This window comes from Danio rerio, chromosome 18 (assembly GCF_052040795.2).
Source record: "Danio rerio strain M-AB ecotype USA chromosome 18, GRCz13ab, whole genome shotgun sequence".
Lineage (NCBI taxonomy): Eukaryota > Metazoa > Chordata > Actinopteri > Cypriniformes > Danionidae > Danio > Danio rerio.
In genome coordinates, this window is record NC_141038.1 from 4906322 (window position 1) to 4920032 (window position 13711).

Genomic DNA, 13711 nt, shown 5'->3' on the forward strand with positions numbered 1-13711 from the left:
AAATGGTGAAGCTGGTGAAAAGAAATCAGTGATTTTAAACCTGTTTTTTTAAATTCATTTAAAAAATTTTTTTTTATTCACTTACAGTATTTTGGCAGTATTTAGGTTGCTGCTGAAAGTGTTGTTAGGGAGACCAGCAGGGGGCGCTCAACCTGTAGTCTGTGTGGGACCTAATGACGGGGACTCTATACTGCTCAGTGAGCGCCGTCTTTCGAATGAGACGTTAAACCGAGGTCCCTACTCTCTGTGGTCGTTAAAAATCCCAGGATGTCCTCCGAAAAAGAGTAGGGGTTTAACCCCGGCATCCAGGCCAAACCTGCCCACTGGCCTCTGTCCATCATGGCCTCCTAACCCTCCCTATATCATAATTGGCTTTATCACTCTGTCTCCTCTCCACTAATCAGCTGGTGTGTGGTCTGGCGCAAAATGGCTGCGTCGCGTCATCCAGGTGGATGCTGCACACTGGTGGTGGATGAGGAGATTTCCCCCCCATTGTGTAAAGCGCTTTAAGTGCCCAGAAAAGCACTATATAAATGTAAGGAATTATTAGTTATTATTATTATTTGGTTAAGTACATTATTAAAGAGCCCCTATTATGGAAAATGACCTTCCATTGCAGTGTGTAACACAGCTCTTAGTGCACCTTGTTTAAAACTACTGATTCTTTAGCAAAATAGTTGACTCTGAGTCAAATAAACGAATAATATATATATATATATATATATATATATATATATATATATATATATATATGTATATATATATATATATATAAATATATATATATATATATATATATGTGTGTGTGTGTGTGTATATATATGTGTGTGTGTGTGTGTGTGTATATATATATATGTGTGTGTGTGTGTGTGTGTGTGTATATATATATATGTGTGTGTGTGTGTGTGTATATATATATATGTGTGTGTGTGTGTGTGTGTGTGTGTGTGTGTGTGTGTGTATATATATATATATATATATATAAAAGAATCGAATAAACAAATCGAGTTGTGTTCAGATCTTTTGTTTGATCGCATCGACATCGATACGGTACATCAGTTGTTTTCAAAGTAGGGGTCGGGACCCCCGGAGGGGTCGCCTGGTGATTTCCAAAAATCTATTTATTTTTATTAAACCATAAGAATTACCATATTTTATTCATAACCTACTGAAAAGAAAAAAAAAATAGTTGTTTATAGGTACTATATACTACTGTATATAGTTACTATAGTAGCTTATAGTCAGGGCCAGACGGAATCTGCGGACGTTTTTTGCTATTTCTGCGGAGAATTTTGGTAAAAATCTGCGGATTTCTGCGGAATTATTTTAGGAGTATCCAGCAGAGTATCATAACTAAAACCATAATATATTAAATAAAAAGTAATAAATTACTGAATAAAAACTGAATAAATTTAGATTTACACATTTGCAAAAAGTAAATAAACATAATTAATGATGGGCTAAAAATCTGCAGAAATCTGCGGAATTCTGTGGAAATTCTGCGGAAAATCTGCGGAATTCTGCGCGCGCAGATTCCGTGTGGGCCTACTCATAGTTACTAGTTCTATTGGATTGTGAACCCAGGGGTAATTTCATTATATTAAAGACACAGCAATAGTGTCAGATGCGGCAGATTGATATTATAACACCAGGTTAAACTTTCAGGCACATTTACAGCACTCACATACATTAAAAAAATTCAACAAAGAATAGACTTGGGTCTATTGGTGTGTGTGTGTGCAGCATTGCATGCAAGGTTTCTGTATGTATAAACACCTCAGAAGATATTGGGGGACACGAGTCACTGGCCTTGTTATTTTGGGGCTCCTGCAGTACATCACCTGTAAGTCATCTCAGGAAATGATCTGATCTGTCTTTAAACATTCATATATTACACGTTGATCGTCTCAGTGTACAGTATGTCAACAACTGTCTATGTCCTGGCTATTTTTAATCCTCCTCAGGAATTTTCTTAACATGCTTCAGTGGTTGTAAATGAGCAATGACATTTTCCTCTGGCTAACAGTGGAGAGAAAGACATAATGAAGAAGACTGAGAGAAAGAGAGAGTGTGAAAGATTGTGTGTGAGAGAGAGAGAGCATGAGTGTGAGTGTGTGTAAACAGTCGCTATTGACCCAGAGAATCCCTTCAATAAGAGCACATCAAATATGAGCCACCGGTTGCCATGGCAGCAGACAAACACCTGCCATGAGTGGCACAGACGAGCACAACACATGCATGAACAAACAAAATCTCACACACACACTAGGCCTGTCACAATCAGAATTTTTTTTGTACGATATATTGTCAGAATATGTTGCGATAAGCGATGTTATTGTCATTTTTAAATCATTTTATGCCACTGATTAATATATAATTGTAATAGCCAATTATGCATAATTCATTTATGATAATAATTTAGTTAAAAAAGGTTAAAACATGATAAAAATTGATATTTAAATATAATAAGAATTCATTGTGATTGTATTATCTAAAATGCATAGTTTAATAATTGATTCAATTTAAAAAAACATTTACTTTGGTATTTTGGCTTACGACAGCAATACGTTATGTTACGTTTAAGTTACGTTAGTCAGATTGCAGTTATGGATGTTGGAAGCAACACAGTTTTTTGACCGAGCTGATCGAGTCTATTGTAACTGTATTTTTGTTTGCATTTCTTCAGTAAACCTTTTTTAAAAGCAGATTCGGTCTTACTCGCGGTTTTGCAAATACTGGTTGTTGGAATAGAAGCTGCACAAGGTGGTACATGAGGATTTGCACAAAAGGTGTGCCACTAATTATTATTACAGCATAATAATGCAAATAGCTATTAACACTTTAAAATACTTCTCATTCTTTAGGTGGATTAGATTCTATAATTTGATGTTAAAAAGGTAAATGTCCTATTATATATACTATTAAATGTCATATTAGGTAAATGTCCAATTATAAACGTTGACAGGTGAGGTAGAACATTGAAATGTCAATGTAAAATGGCTTTAAAGGTGCAGTAGGTGATCTCCCACAATGCTAGCCTGTTAGCATAAATCTCTAAAACACCATCAGTCCCCTGATGTGTAAAGCCACGCCTCCTGAAAACACGAGCTTAAAGATGACATCAGAACCCTCTCTCATGTGTTGAGCTTAGGCTAAAGCTTGGCTGGCGGCGTGCAGGAATTACACTTATTATTCCACTCATTTCTAAGCCATACTTTTATGCTATTTCAGACCGAATATTCAGAGTAGCGGTAAACAATGTAGGGAACGTGTCACAGGTTGTCACTGTTCAAAAATGAACCAATTTGAATATAAAACCATCTTCAGCTCAGTATAGCACGCCAGACAGATTAGCGCTGTTTACTCATGTTTAGTTGTTAAACTAAATATAAATCTACATCATCGATGCTGTGAAAGGACTTTATGAAACTGAAAATAGTCACATCAATCGCCGGGAGATTTCAGTGGCTGAACATCACTTCTGTGCATATAACCCATTAATAACCTGTCTAAGAGAAATACTTCAGCCACGATGTCGTCCTTCCTCCAGCGTGCAAAAGTAACTCCGATATTGATTCAGAATTTTAAAAAAGATTAAATTCACCATGTTTTTACCGCTTGCTCTCGTTCTCTATCATGAACGCGCAGCATGTGTAACAAACGGCAGAGCTGCGTACAAACAGGTGCGCAGTAGCTCAAATCTGCACTTGCTGACAGACAGTTTGAGCTACTTATCAGAATTATGGGAGAATTGGATAACCATTTTTTGGTCTTATACTTTACCCAGAATACAAAAAAACATTCAGATCATTTACTTTAATCATTACTATCAGAATGTGAAGAGACTTTAAACCAGCATAACAAAAACGTTTCTGAAGACAATCACCTACTGCACCTTTAACGTTATTTTTGAATTTGTAAATAAACACTACCTGACAAAAGTCTTGTTGCTTACACAAGTTTAATGAAAAGCAAATACTAACATGACTTCTAGTTGATCATTTGGTATCAGAAGAGGCTTATATGAAAGGCAAAGGCCTCAAGATTACGCTAATTGTACCACAATAAAATACGATCATGCCTTGATTTTTAATGATTTCATTAGGACAGTAAGATCTGACTTTGCTTCGACAAAAGCCTTGTCACTGAACAGAAATAATGTCCAGTATAGAATATGAAGTCATGCTGCAGTGGAAACAGAATGAATATTGTGTCTGACTCCATCATGAGCTTGGAGGACTGCATCCAGACATCTCCGCATGACTCAAATCACTCATTAATAAAGTCATCTGGAATGACAAAGACAGTGTTCTTGCAGGACCTTTGGATTCATCTTCAGTGCCTCCTCCTCCATCTTAACCCTGACATGCTCAATAATGTTCATCTCTGATGACTAGGCTGGCCAATCCTGGAGCACCTTGACCTTCTTTGCTTTCAAGAACTTTGATGTGGAGGCTGAAGTATGAGAAGGAGCGCTATCCTGCTGAAGAATTCACCCTTTCCTGTGGTTTGTAATGTAATGGGCAGCACAAATGTCTTGATACTCAGGCTGTTGATGTTGCCATCCACTCTTGCACACCACCCCATACCCCAGTGTATATTGGAATGGCAATTTATTAATTCATTTATTAATTTTCCTTCGGCTTAGTCCCTTAATTTATCAGGGGTCACCACAGCGGATTGAACCGCCAACTCATCCAGCATATGTTTTATGTAGCGGATGCCCTTGCAGCTACAACCGAGTACTAGGGAACATCCATACACCCTCTCATTCACAAACACACTCATACACTGCGGCCAATTTAGTTTATCCAATTCATCTATAGAGCATATCTTTGGACTGAGAGCGAAACTGGAGCCCCTGGAGAAATACACACAAGAAGGTTGCTGGTTCGAGTCCCAGCTGGTCCATCCCCCTCAGTTCAAAAACAAGACATACATAACAAACAGGAAAGATACATGAGTATTACCACATACCTGTGTAAGCCATATTTTTTGGGTTTCCGTACGGGGTTCCCGGTTGCACTGGACTGTACACCGGGTTCATGGTGGAAGACAGTCTGTTCTTACTGAGAAAGAGAGAGAAAAAGAGAGAGAGGAAGAATAAATACTATGGAAGTCATTGTTTACAGGCTTCCAGCTTTCTTCATCATATGTTCTTCAGCGCTTATAACAGAAGAAAGAATCTTATAAAAGGTGAAAGATGAGTAAACAATAAGCAATTTTTTTTTGGGGGTGAACTATCCCTTTAAAGAGGATCATCAAAAACATGGTTAATAAATAGAAACGTCTTGGGTGGTGTGTGTAAAAAAGCAAACTCTTCTATTGTTAGACTGAACTAGTGATTGGCTGGTTTTGGATGAAGCGGAGGAATCTAATCCTTACAGCAAACTCTGATGGCATTATCAGTCCGTCAGTCAGAGCAACGACAGAAATAGAGGAAGAAAAGCGCATGAATAGGGGAGGATTATGCGTCAGATCTTCTTCCCCGCTGTCGGCCACACACACTTGGGAAACGGGAGACGCTTGTGTTAGCAGGTGTTCAGATGTGAGTGTGTGTCACCAGTGCTTGTGTGTGTGAGGGCGAATGTGCCTGTCGGAAGACGTGATGATTTATGATCGCACGAACACAAGTCTGAAAGATCAAGGTCATGACATTCAACTAGTCAAAAGGAGAAACGCATGACAAATGAAAAAAATGTATACGTATGATAATAACTGTTTAAATTTAGCTCATATAAATTGTTCGCAACCACTTGGTGCATTTCATTTTGTTCTCAAAGGAAGATACTTTGAAGAATGCTGGAAACCTGTAACCACTGCCTTCCATAGTAGGATAAAACAAACACTATGGAAGTCAATGGTTACAGGTTTCTAACATTCTTCAAAGTATCTTCTTTTGTGTTTGACAGAATAAAGAAACTCATATTACTAAATTTAATTAGTTTTATTTAATTCAGCCCAAATAAAATGTTTGGAACCACTTTGTGCATTCCATTTAATTCTTACAAGGTACAAGGTACAATGTTAGAAACCTGTTACTATTGACTTTTATAGTGTTTGTTTTGTCCTACTATGGAGAGCAATGGTTACAAGTTTCAAACATTCTTCAAAGTATCTTCTTTTGTGTTCAACAGTATAAAGAAATAACGATTATATACATACATATATATATATATATATATATATATATATATATATATATATATATATATATATATATATATATATATATATATATATATAATTGTTTCATGTTTCTGATGTGATGTTTAGCAGAGCAAGGACATTTTTCAGTATTTTATAAAAAATTCTTTCAAATTAATTTTTTTCAGTAATTTCTAAAATATTATTATTATTGTTAATATTATAATTTCATGACTACAATAGTATTAGCACCCTTGAGATTTGTTTTCCACTGATTGGCTACAGAACAAACCTGTTGTCCAATGATTTGCCTAATTAATCTTATTAACCTAGTTAAGCCTTTAAATTGGACTTTAAGCTCAACACTAGTGTATTGTATCTATACTGTATATACACTCACGGCCACTTTATTGGTACATCTTACTAGTACCGGGTTAGACCCCTTTTGCTCTTAGAACTGCCTTAATCCTTCGTAGCATAGATTCAACAAGATATAAGAAAATTCCTCAGAGATTTTGCTCCATATTGACATGATAGCATCACGCACTTGCTGCTGATTTGTCGGCCGCACATCTATGATGTGAATCTTTCGTTTTATCACATCACAAAGGTGCTCTATTGGATTGAGATCTGGTGACTGTGGAGGCCATTTGAGTACAGTGAACTCGTCGTGTTCAAGAAACCAGTCTGAGATGATTCACGCTTTATGATATGGCACATTATCCTGTTCAAAGTAGCCATCAGAAGATGTGTACACTGTGTTCATAAACTGATGGACATGGTCAGCAACAATACTCAGGTAGGCTGTGGCGTTGACATGATGCTCAGTTGGTACTAATGAACCCAAAGTGTGCCAAAAAAATATCTCCTACACCATTACACCACCACCACCAGCCTGAGCCGTTGATACAAGGCAGGTTGGATACATGCTTTCATTTGGTCGATGCCAAATTCTGACCCGTCATTCGAACGTCGCAGCAGAAATGGAGCCTCATCAGACCAGGCAATGTATCTCCAACCTTCTGTTGTCTAAATTTAGTGAGTCTGTGTGAATTGTAGCCTCAGTTTCCTGTTCTTAGCTGACAGGAGCGGCACCCGGTGTGGTCTTCTGCTACTGTAGCTCATCCGCCTCAAGGTTGGACATGTTGTGCGCTCAGAGATGCTCTAGATCAAATGAAATACTCAGACCAGCCCATCTGGGACCACGTTCAAAGTCATTTAAATCAGCTTTCTTCCCCATTTTGATGCTCGGTTTGAACTGTAGCAGATCGTCTTGACCATGTCTACATGCCTAAATGCATTGAGTTGCAGCCATGTGATTGGCTGATTAGAAATTTTGCGTTAACGAGCAGTTGGACAGGTGTACCTAATAAAGTGGCCGGTAATGTGTATATATTCATATATAATCAGCATAATTGTTTGGACTTAACAGAAATGTCTACATACTTTAGCTTAATATAATTACTGTTATTTTAACTACAACTATAACCCTAATAACTAGCTATAACTTTTTTTTTTCTTATTTGTACCCCCTTGTCAGAAGCCTAGCTCACAATGACTTTTTTTCACAACCCATTCAATTCCAAATACTAACTTCTAAATTCCCCAAATCATCGTAATGCCACAAAAATGCCTTGCGGTCCAAATCACAGAAATCTCCTGAGCAGGTGAAGCCCGTGAGCTGCTCTGAGAGCAAACAAATGAAGGTCAAAGCAACCCTAAAGGAGAGAAACATGACATCCAGCCCATATATGTAGGTCAGAACGGCACGAACATCAATGTCACACACGCGCACGCACACACACACACACACGCACACAAACACAGACATGGTGGAAGGTGCTGAGCACGAGACTGACCTCTTCACGCTCTGACTGCTGTCTGTTGGGTACAGAAAACTGAATTTGTCAGTGGAATGCCCGCTTGCCATTCTCAGTGAAGGAAAGGCAAATGAAGGAGGTAGGAAGAATGGATATGCAAATCTGGAAATGACAAAAAAAGAAGGAAACAAACAAAAACGAGAGCAGGTCATGATTAAAAAGGCAAACCATCAGGCACAAGCACAGCAGAGCAAAGCAACATAAAGCAAGCAAAGCGAGAGACAGAGAGAGAGAGACATACAGTTGAAGTCGGAATTATAAGCCCTCAGGAATTATCTGTATATTTATTTCCCTAATTTACATGTAACGGTAAGTTGACAGTACATAATATTTGACTGGATATTCTTCAAGATACTAGTATTCAGCTTAAAGTGACATTTAAAGGCTTAACTAGGTTAGTTAGAGTAAAGTTAGGGGAATTAGGCAAGACAAACATTGACATGAGGGTTAATAATTTTGACTTCAGCTGTACATACAGTGACGAGCAGCAGAAAGCAAACCTTCACACACTGATGGACAGATCAGCATGAGGTGGAGAACGGAAACAAGCGCTGGATCTGAGCAGTGTTTGGTGAGCGTTTATCGCGTGCATGCGAGTTCAGCTGCGGTCAAATGCACTTAGCGTCATGTCCTTTAATAAGACGCTTATTTCATCAGCACACAGAGAGGTTGAAAAAAGGGATATGAGCTGCATTTCACGTTATTTCATATTAAGGTTAATCGGGTTGCCATGTCTGAAGATTTACCACAAAAATTGGGCCTACTTTTAACCCCTTTCGGCTTTTTGAATTTTTATTTTAAACATTTATTTGACCACCCTACTGAAAAAAACAGCTTAAACCAGCCTAGGCTGGTTGGCTGGTTTTAGCTGGTCGAACAGGCTGGTTTTAGAGGGGTTTTGGCCACTTCCAGGCTGGTTTCCAGCCATTTCCAGCCTGGTTTAAGTTGGTCAGGCTGGGAGATGACCAGCTAAAACCAGCTTGACCAGCTTAAACCAGGCTGGTCAAGCTGGTTTTAGCTGGATTTAGCTGGTCATTTTCCAGCCAGACCAGCTAAATCCAGGCTGGAAATGGCTGGAAACCAGCCTGGAAATGGCCAAAACCCCTCTAAAACCAGGCTGGTCAACCAGCTAAAACCAGCCAACCAGCCTAGGCTGGTTTAAGCTGGATTTTTCAGCAGGGCAGAAATGATTCATATTCTCTCTAACAGAAGTGTCCAGGCCCAAATGGGCATCAAGACAGACTTTACACCAGTGGTGGGCAAACTTTTTAGACCTGGGGGCCACATCAAGTTTTGCAAACCAAGTGAATGGCCACAGGTCAAACCCTTCAAAACAAACTTCTATGTATAGTGGCAGTATGCAAGGAACATGTAATATCGCACAGAAACGTGTCACATTAGCACACATTTTTTTAATAGTTATTATTGAGTCATATTTACAAGTCAAATTAATTTGCACTGCTATTTATATTTACTTATCAATAATCTTAAAGCAATAAAATATTCTCACATAAAATATATTAATAGTCATGTAAAAAAATTTACAGTGGAGAATAGAAAAGATATTGTCTGATAGAAAAAATCTCATATTAACACGTTAAAAATAATTTAAACGTTTGCGTGAAAAATGCCGACTTAGCTTGTGGTCTTTAAAAACAGCAATACTTTCTTGGCATATTAGACCTACCGCTTTTCTGTCCGATATTGGTGAAGAAGTATTTTGTTGTCCATTCTTCCTTAAACACGACATTTAGAGTCAGTTGTTTTTTGGCCTGACTCAGTCAGTAAGTGCATTTTAATATCCGTGATGGTGTTCTAATTCTACTGGTTGCTCTAACTGTACCACGTGCAATACTGCCATCAAATGGCGCCCACTTGTATTGCATCAATAATTTACAAATTCTGAAACCAAACCGTTAAGCCTGGTTTATACTTCTGCGTCAAGTGACAAGCGTAACCCACGTCGCATGCAATGCGCGTAGCTGTGCATTTATACTTCTGCGCGCTGTCAGTCTGCATTTACACTTCTGAAACGCTAGTTGGCAGTGAGGTGTTAATGTTCCTCTGTGTCGAGTTTCTTCGTTAGTGTTTGGTTTTTTCTGAACGCTTCCTGAATGTACAAGTGGCTCAAACTCGCTCATTTTGAGGCAGGAACCGGCGGACATGCAACAACTTTAACTGTGAGGTAAACACAAAACTTTCCATCCGGAGCTCCTTCACGGGACTTTACACTTGTAAACAATCGCTCCATCAGGCTCGCGCCACTCGCATGGCTTTCAGTCCCAGCCTGACTTGTCAGCACCACCAAGCCGACTAATCACAGAGCTTGCAATACGCGTCATTGAGATGTGTGGTTACATTTTTTAAGAGGTGCACGTCAGCAACGCCACCATGCGTCAACGCGTAGGCTGCGCCGTAGCTTACACGTGCGCTCGACGCAGAAGTATAAATCAGCCTTTACTCAGAAGCTTGTGGCCAGTATAAAAGTGTTTAACAGGCCGTATATGGCCCACAGGCTGTACTTTGCTCACCTCTGCTTTACACTTTGAAAAAATCCTTGAATTTTGTCTCATTTCTAGTCCAAATAAATGTGGACATATATGCGAGAGGATATCATGTATTCTGGAAGTGTACAAAAAGGAGCACCTGATTGTGATGAACATTGTCTGATGAAGAGCCGGGTGGCTCGAAACGTTACACGCTTTGTGTCAGCCTTTTTAATTTAATAAATTTGTATTTTTGGAGCCTTGGTGTTGCCGCCTTTGATTAACATTTAGTCTAAATATCCAAAAATTCTTAAATCAAGAAGCATTTTCTATATATATATATATATATATATATATATATATATGTATAATTTTATATATATATATATGTATAATTTTATATATATATATATATATGTATAATTTTTTTTTTCTATATACAATTCTATAGATATATTATTTCCTTATTTTCAGAAATATTGTTAGAACAAGAAAATCTGCCATTGGAGTAAGCAAAATAATCTTATTTCAAAGCGAAAACAAAATTATTTTGCCTTTTTAATTAAAACTTAAATGTTTTATTTGTCTAGAAAATGTTTCTTGATATTTAAATTTTTTTAAAGTTAAATTTCTATTTATTTATTTTTTATTTTTTTGCAGTGCAGGACAGCTTGCACCTTAAGAACACTCAAAAAAGATTACAAATTATAGAATAATATTAACCTTAGCAAAAAATGTGTGTCATTTAAAAAAAAAAAATAATTGTTTTATCCCAACTAAAACCAAACTAAAGGATTAAAACTATAAGATTTTATCAAAAAGACAAATATTTTACTGTAAATATTATTAAATATTAAAATATTAAATACTGTAAACAATATAACAATTTAAATGTAAGTAAAACTTTTATTCTATGTATGGGATTAATGGGCTAACAAATTTCCATTGATCTATTGATATTTAAGAACTCACAGTAGAATCATCCTGTATAGAATCTGTACTCTTATTCTGGAGTAATAATCAAGGAGCTGCAGCAGGCACTATGATATTACGCAGCACCTGAAAATAGTCCCCAGCTGAATAACTAAGTAACTGCGTAATATCATTGCACCTGCTTCAGCCATGGTCCAGCAGCAAAGCTCCTTAATTATTATGCCAGAATGAGAGTATAGAACCATTCAATGTGGTCATGTCATTGGCCCATAAACATTTCCTGCTTGTAAACAAACTATTTCTTAACTGTAAAAAAAGGCAATTCAATCACATCTTAAATGTTAAAACAGCTGTCATAACATTATTTATCAATATTCTCAGAAGCTATAGGAATTAAAAATGTAAACAGGAAATACGTTGGGAGTACTGTTTTTGTTTACATCTCTTAAAATGTATTATAGTTCCAAGCCAAATCAGTTTCAGAAAATAGCAACATTTTTTTTTTTCTGTCAGACTTATTCCATGATATAAATAAAAAAAGGTGTCAAGCTTGAAATAGTGACATGCATTTTTGAGTGAGATGCAAATGGTCTAGTCCAGTGGTTCTCAAACTGTAGTACGCAGGCTTACTTCTAGTGGTACGTGGAGGAATGAAATGTCATGTACATGCTACATTTATTTCAAAATTTATAAAAAATGATGTATATAATATGCCATAAATGACGTATAGCCTATATTTTTGAGGTAATCTGCCATGTTTTTTTTAACTGTGCAGAGTTGTTGCTGCTTTACTGGGCCTATTACGCGACTGTATTTCAATACTGCTCAATTTGGTGGTACTTGGAGAGTTTGAGATCCACTGGTCTAGTCTGATTCAATGATTTATGCAAAGCTTAAAAATGGTAAAACTCAATAGTTCCTCTCTAGGAGAGTTGTAAAATGAGTCTATATATACTCAAGAACAGTCACCAACATCTTGGTTGGCCTCAAAGAGAATAAATCAACAGCAAATTACAATTTCTGCGAGAACCATCCCTTTAAATACCGCCATCAAAATCACACCATCACATGCACAATCAGTATGTCAAATGCTAAATAAATATTTAACTGCTACCTTGCCAGTTAACACAGTCTTCACACTGCCAGTAATCATGCATAATGTCCACACACTTTCTAATAAAACGTAATTATGAAGGTTATACCGGGATACAATGTTAGTATTAGTTCTACTGTAATAGATCTGACAGCAACTTAACTTTTGAAAATCACATCTGCCCTGTCACAAAAACAGCCTTCGTGCATCTCAGTAATCTTGCTAAGCTAAGAAACATGCTATCTATCTCAGAAGCAGAAAAGCTAGTCAATGCTTTTATGACCTCTAGATTAGATTACCATAATGCTTTGTTCGCTGGTTGTCCAGCATCTTCTATTAACAAACTTCAGTGCAAAATCTTCGAAAGCATTTTCACGAACATTAACATCTCATGTTCAAATACATTATGAACAGCAGCTAAGTTCATTCTTCTCTACGCTCTTTATTTCCAACTGCAAACGTCCATCCTGAGGCCCCTAAATATAATAAAAAAATATATATATATAATAAAAAAAAGTCGCTCAAACAGATTTAAGACCTTTGAAGAGATGAGAACAACCATCCTAGGACTTCAAGGACAACACATACACTTAATACACTTCACTGAACTGCTGCTTTGAAAAAAACATTAATTGTGAAAAGTGCTATACAAATAAACTCAAATTGAACTGAAGTAACAATGCGTGCTCTACATTGCTTATGCAACCTCATTAAGCAATCTGATAGCGCCCTCTAGTGAAGGTGCCTGTCGTCCCCTCAGGTGAACATCAGGGCTGGTTAATGGAGAACTGAAGTGACATGCAGCAGGTTTGATGGTGCTTTGTGCATGTTGTTTTGTGTTCGCTGAGCTGCTGCTGTTCTGCAGAGCAAGAGTCATTAATCAGGCCAGGACAGGAGGGAGGATCACCTTGAGCTGCTGGAGGATGAAGGTGACCCTTGATCACCCCTCCCTCTTTCTCTCTCTCTTTCTCTCTGCACTAATGTCTTTCTCAGTAGGCCAGTATGATTGATGTCATAATGAACAATGTACAGATGTTAAGTGGGAAATCTACAGAAAAATGTATTCAGAAATATAGCTGCAAGCAGCAATTAAGGGGCCAAGCACTTTTGGCCAAAAGGTGGCGCTGCTCCAGAAGTTTTTGAAGACTATTAGGGCATGGGGTTGAATCATA

General features: G+C 37.5%; 1 protein-coding gene across 4 annotated transcripts in view; it reads right to left on the reverse strand.

Annotated features, from left to right (window-relative positions):
- Positions 1-13711, reverse strand: part of fam168a (family with sequence similarity 168 member A) — a 100369-nt gene that overhangs the window by 40486 nt on the left and 46172 nt on the right. For 2 of the 4 annotated variants that reach the window (XM_087292661.1, NM_001045470.2), the window contains 2 exon segments: positions 8007-8129; positions 4978-5069 (listed from right to left, as the gene is read on the reverse strand). In XM_087292661.1, coding sequence (XP_087148787.1) covers positions 4978-5069; positions 8007-8077 — 163 coding nt within the window. In that variant the 5' untranslated portion in view covers positions 8078-8129. 4 annotated transcript variants of the gene reach the window in all.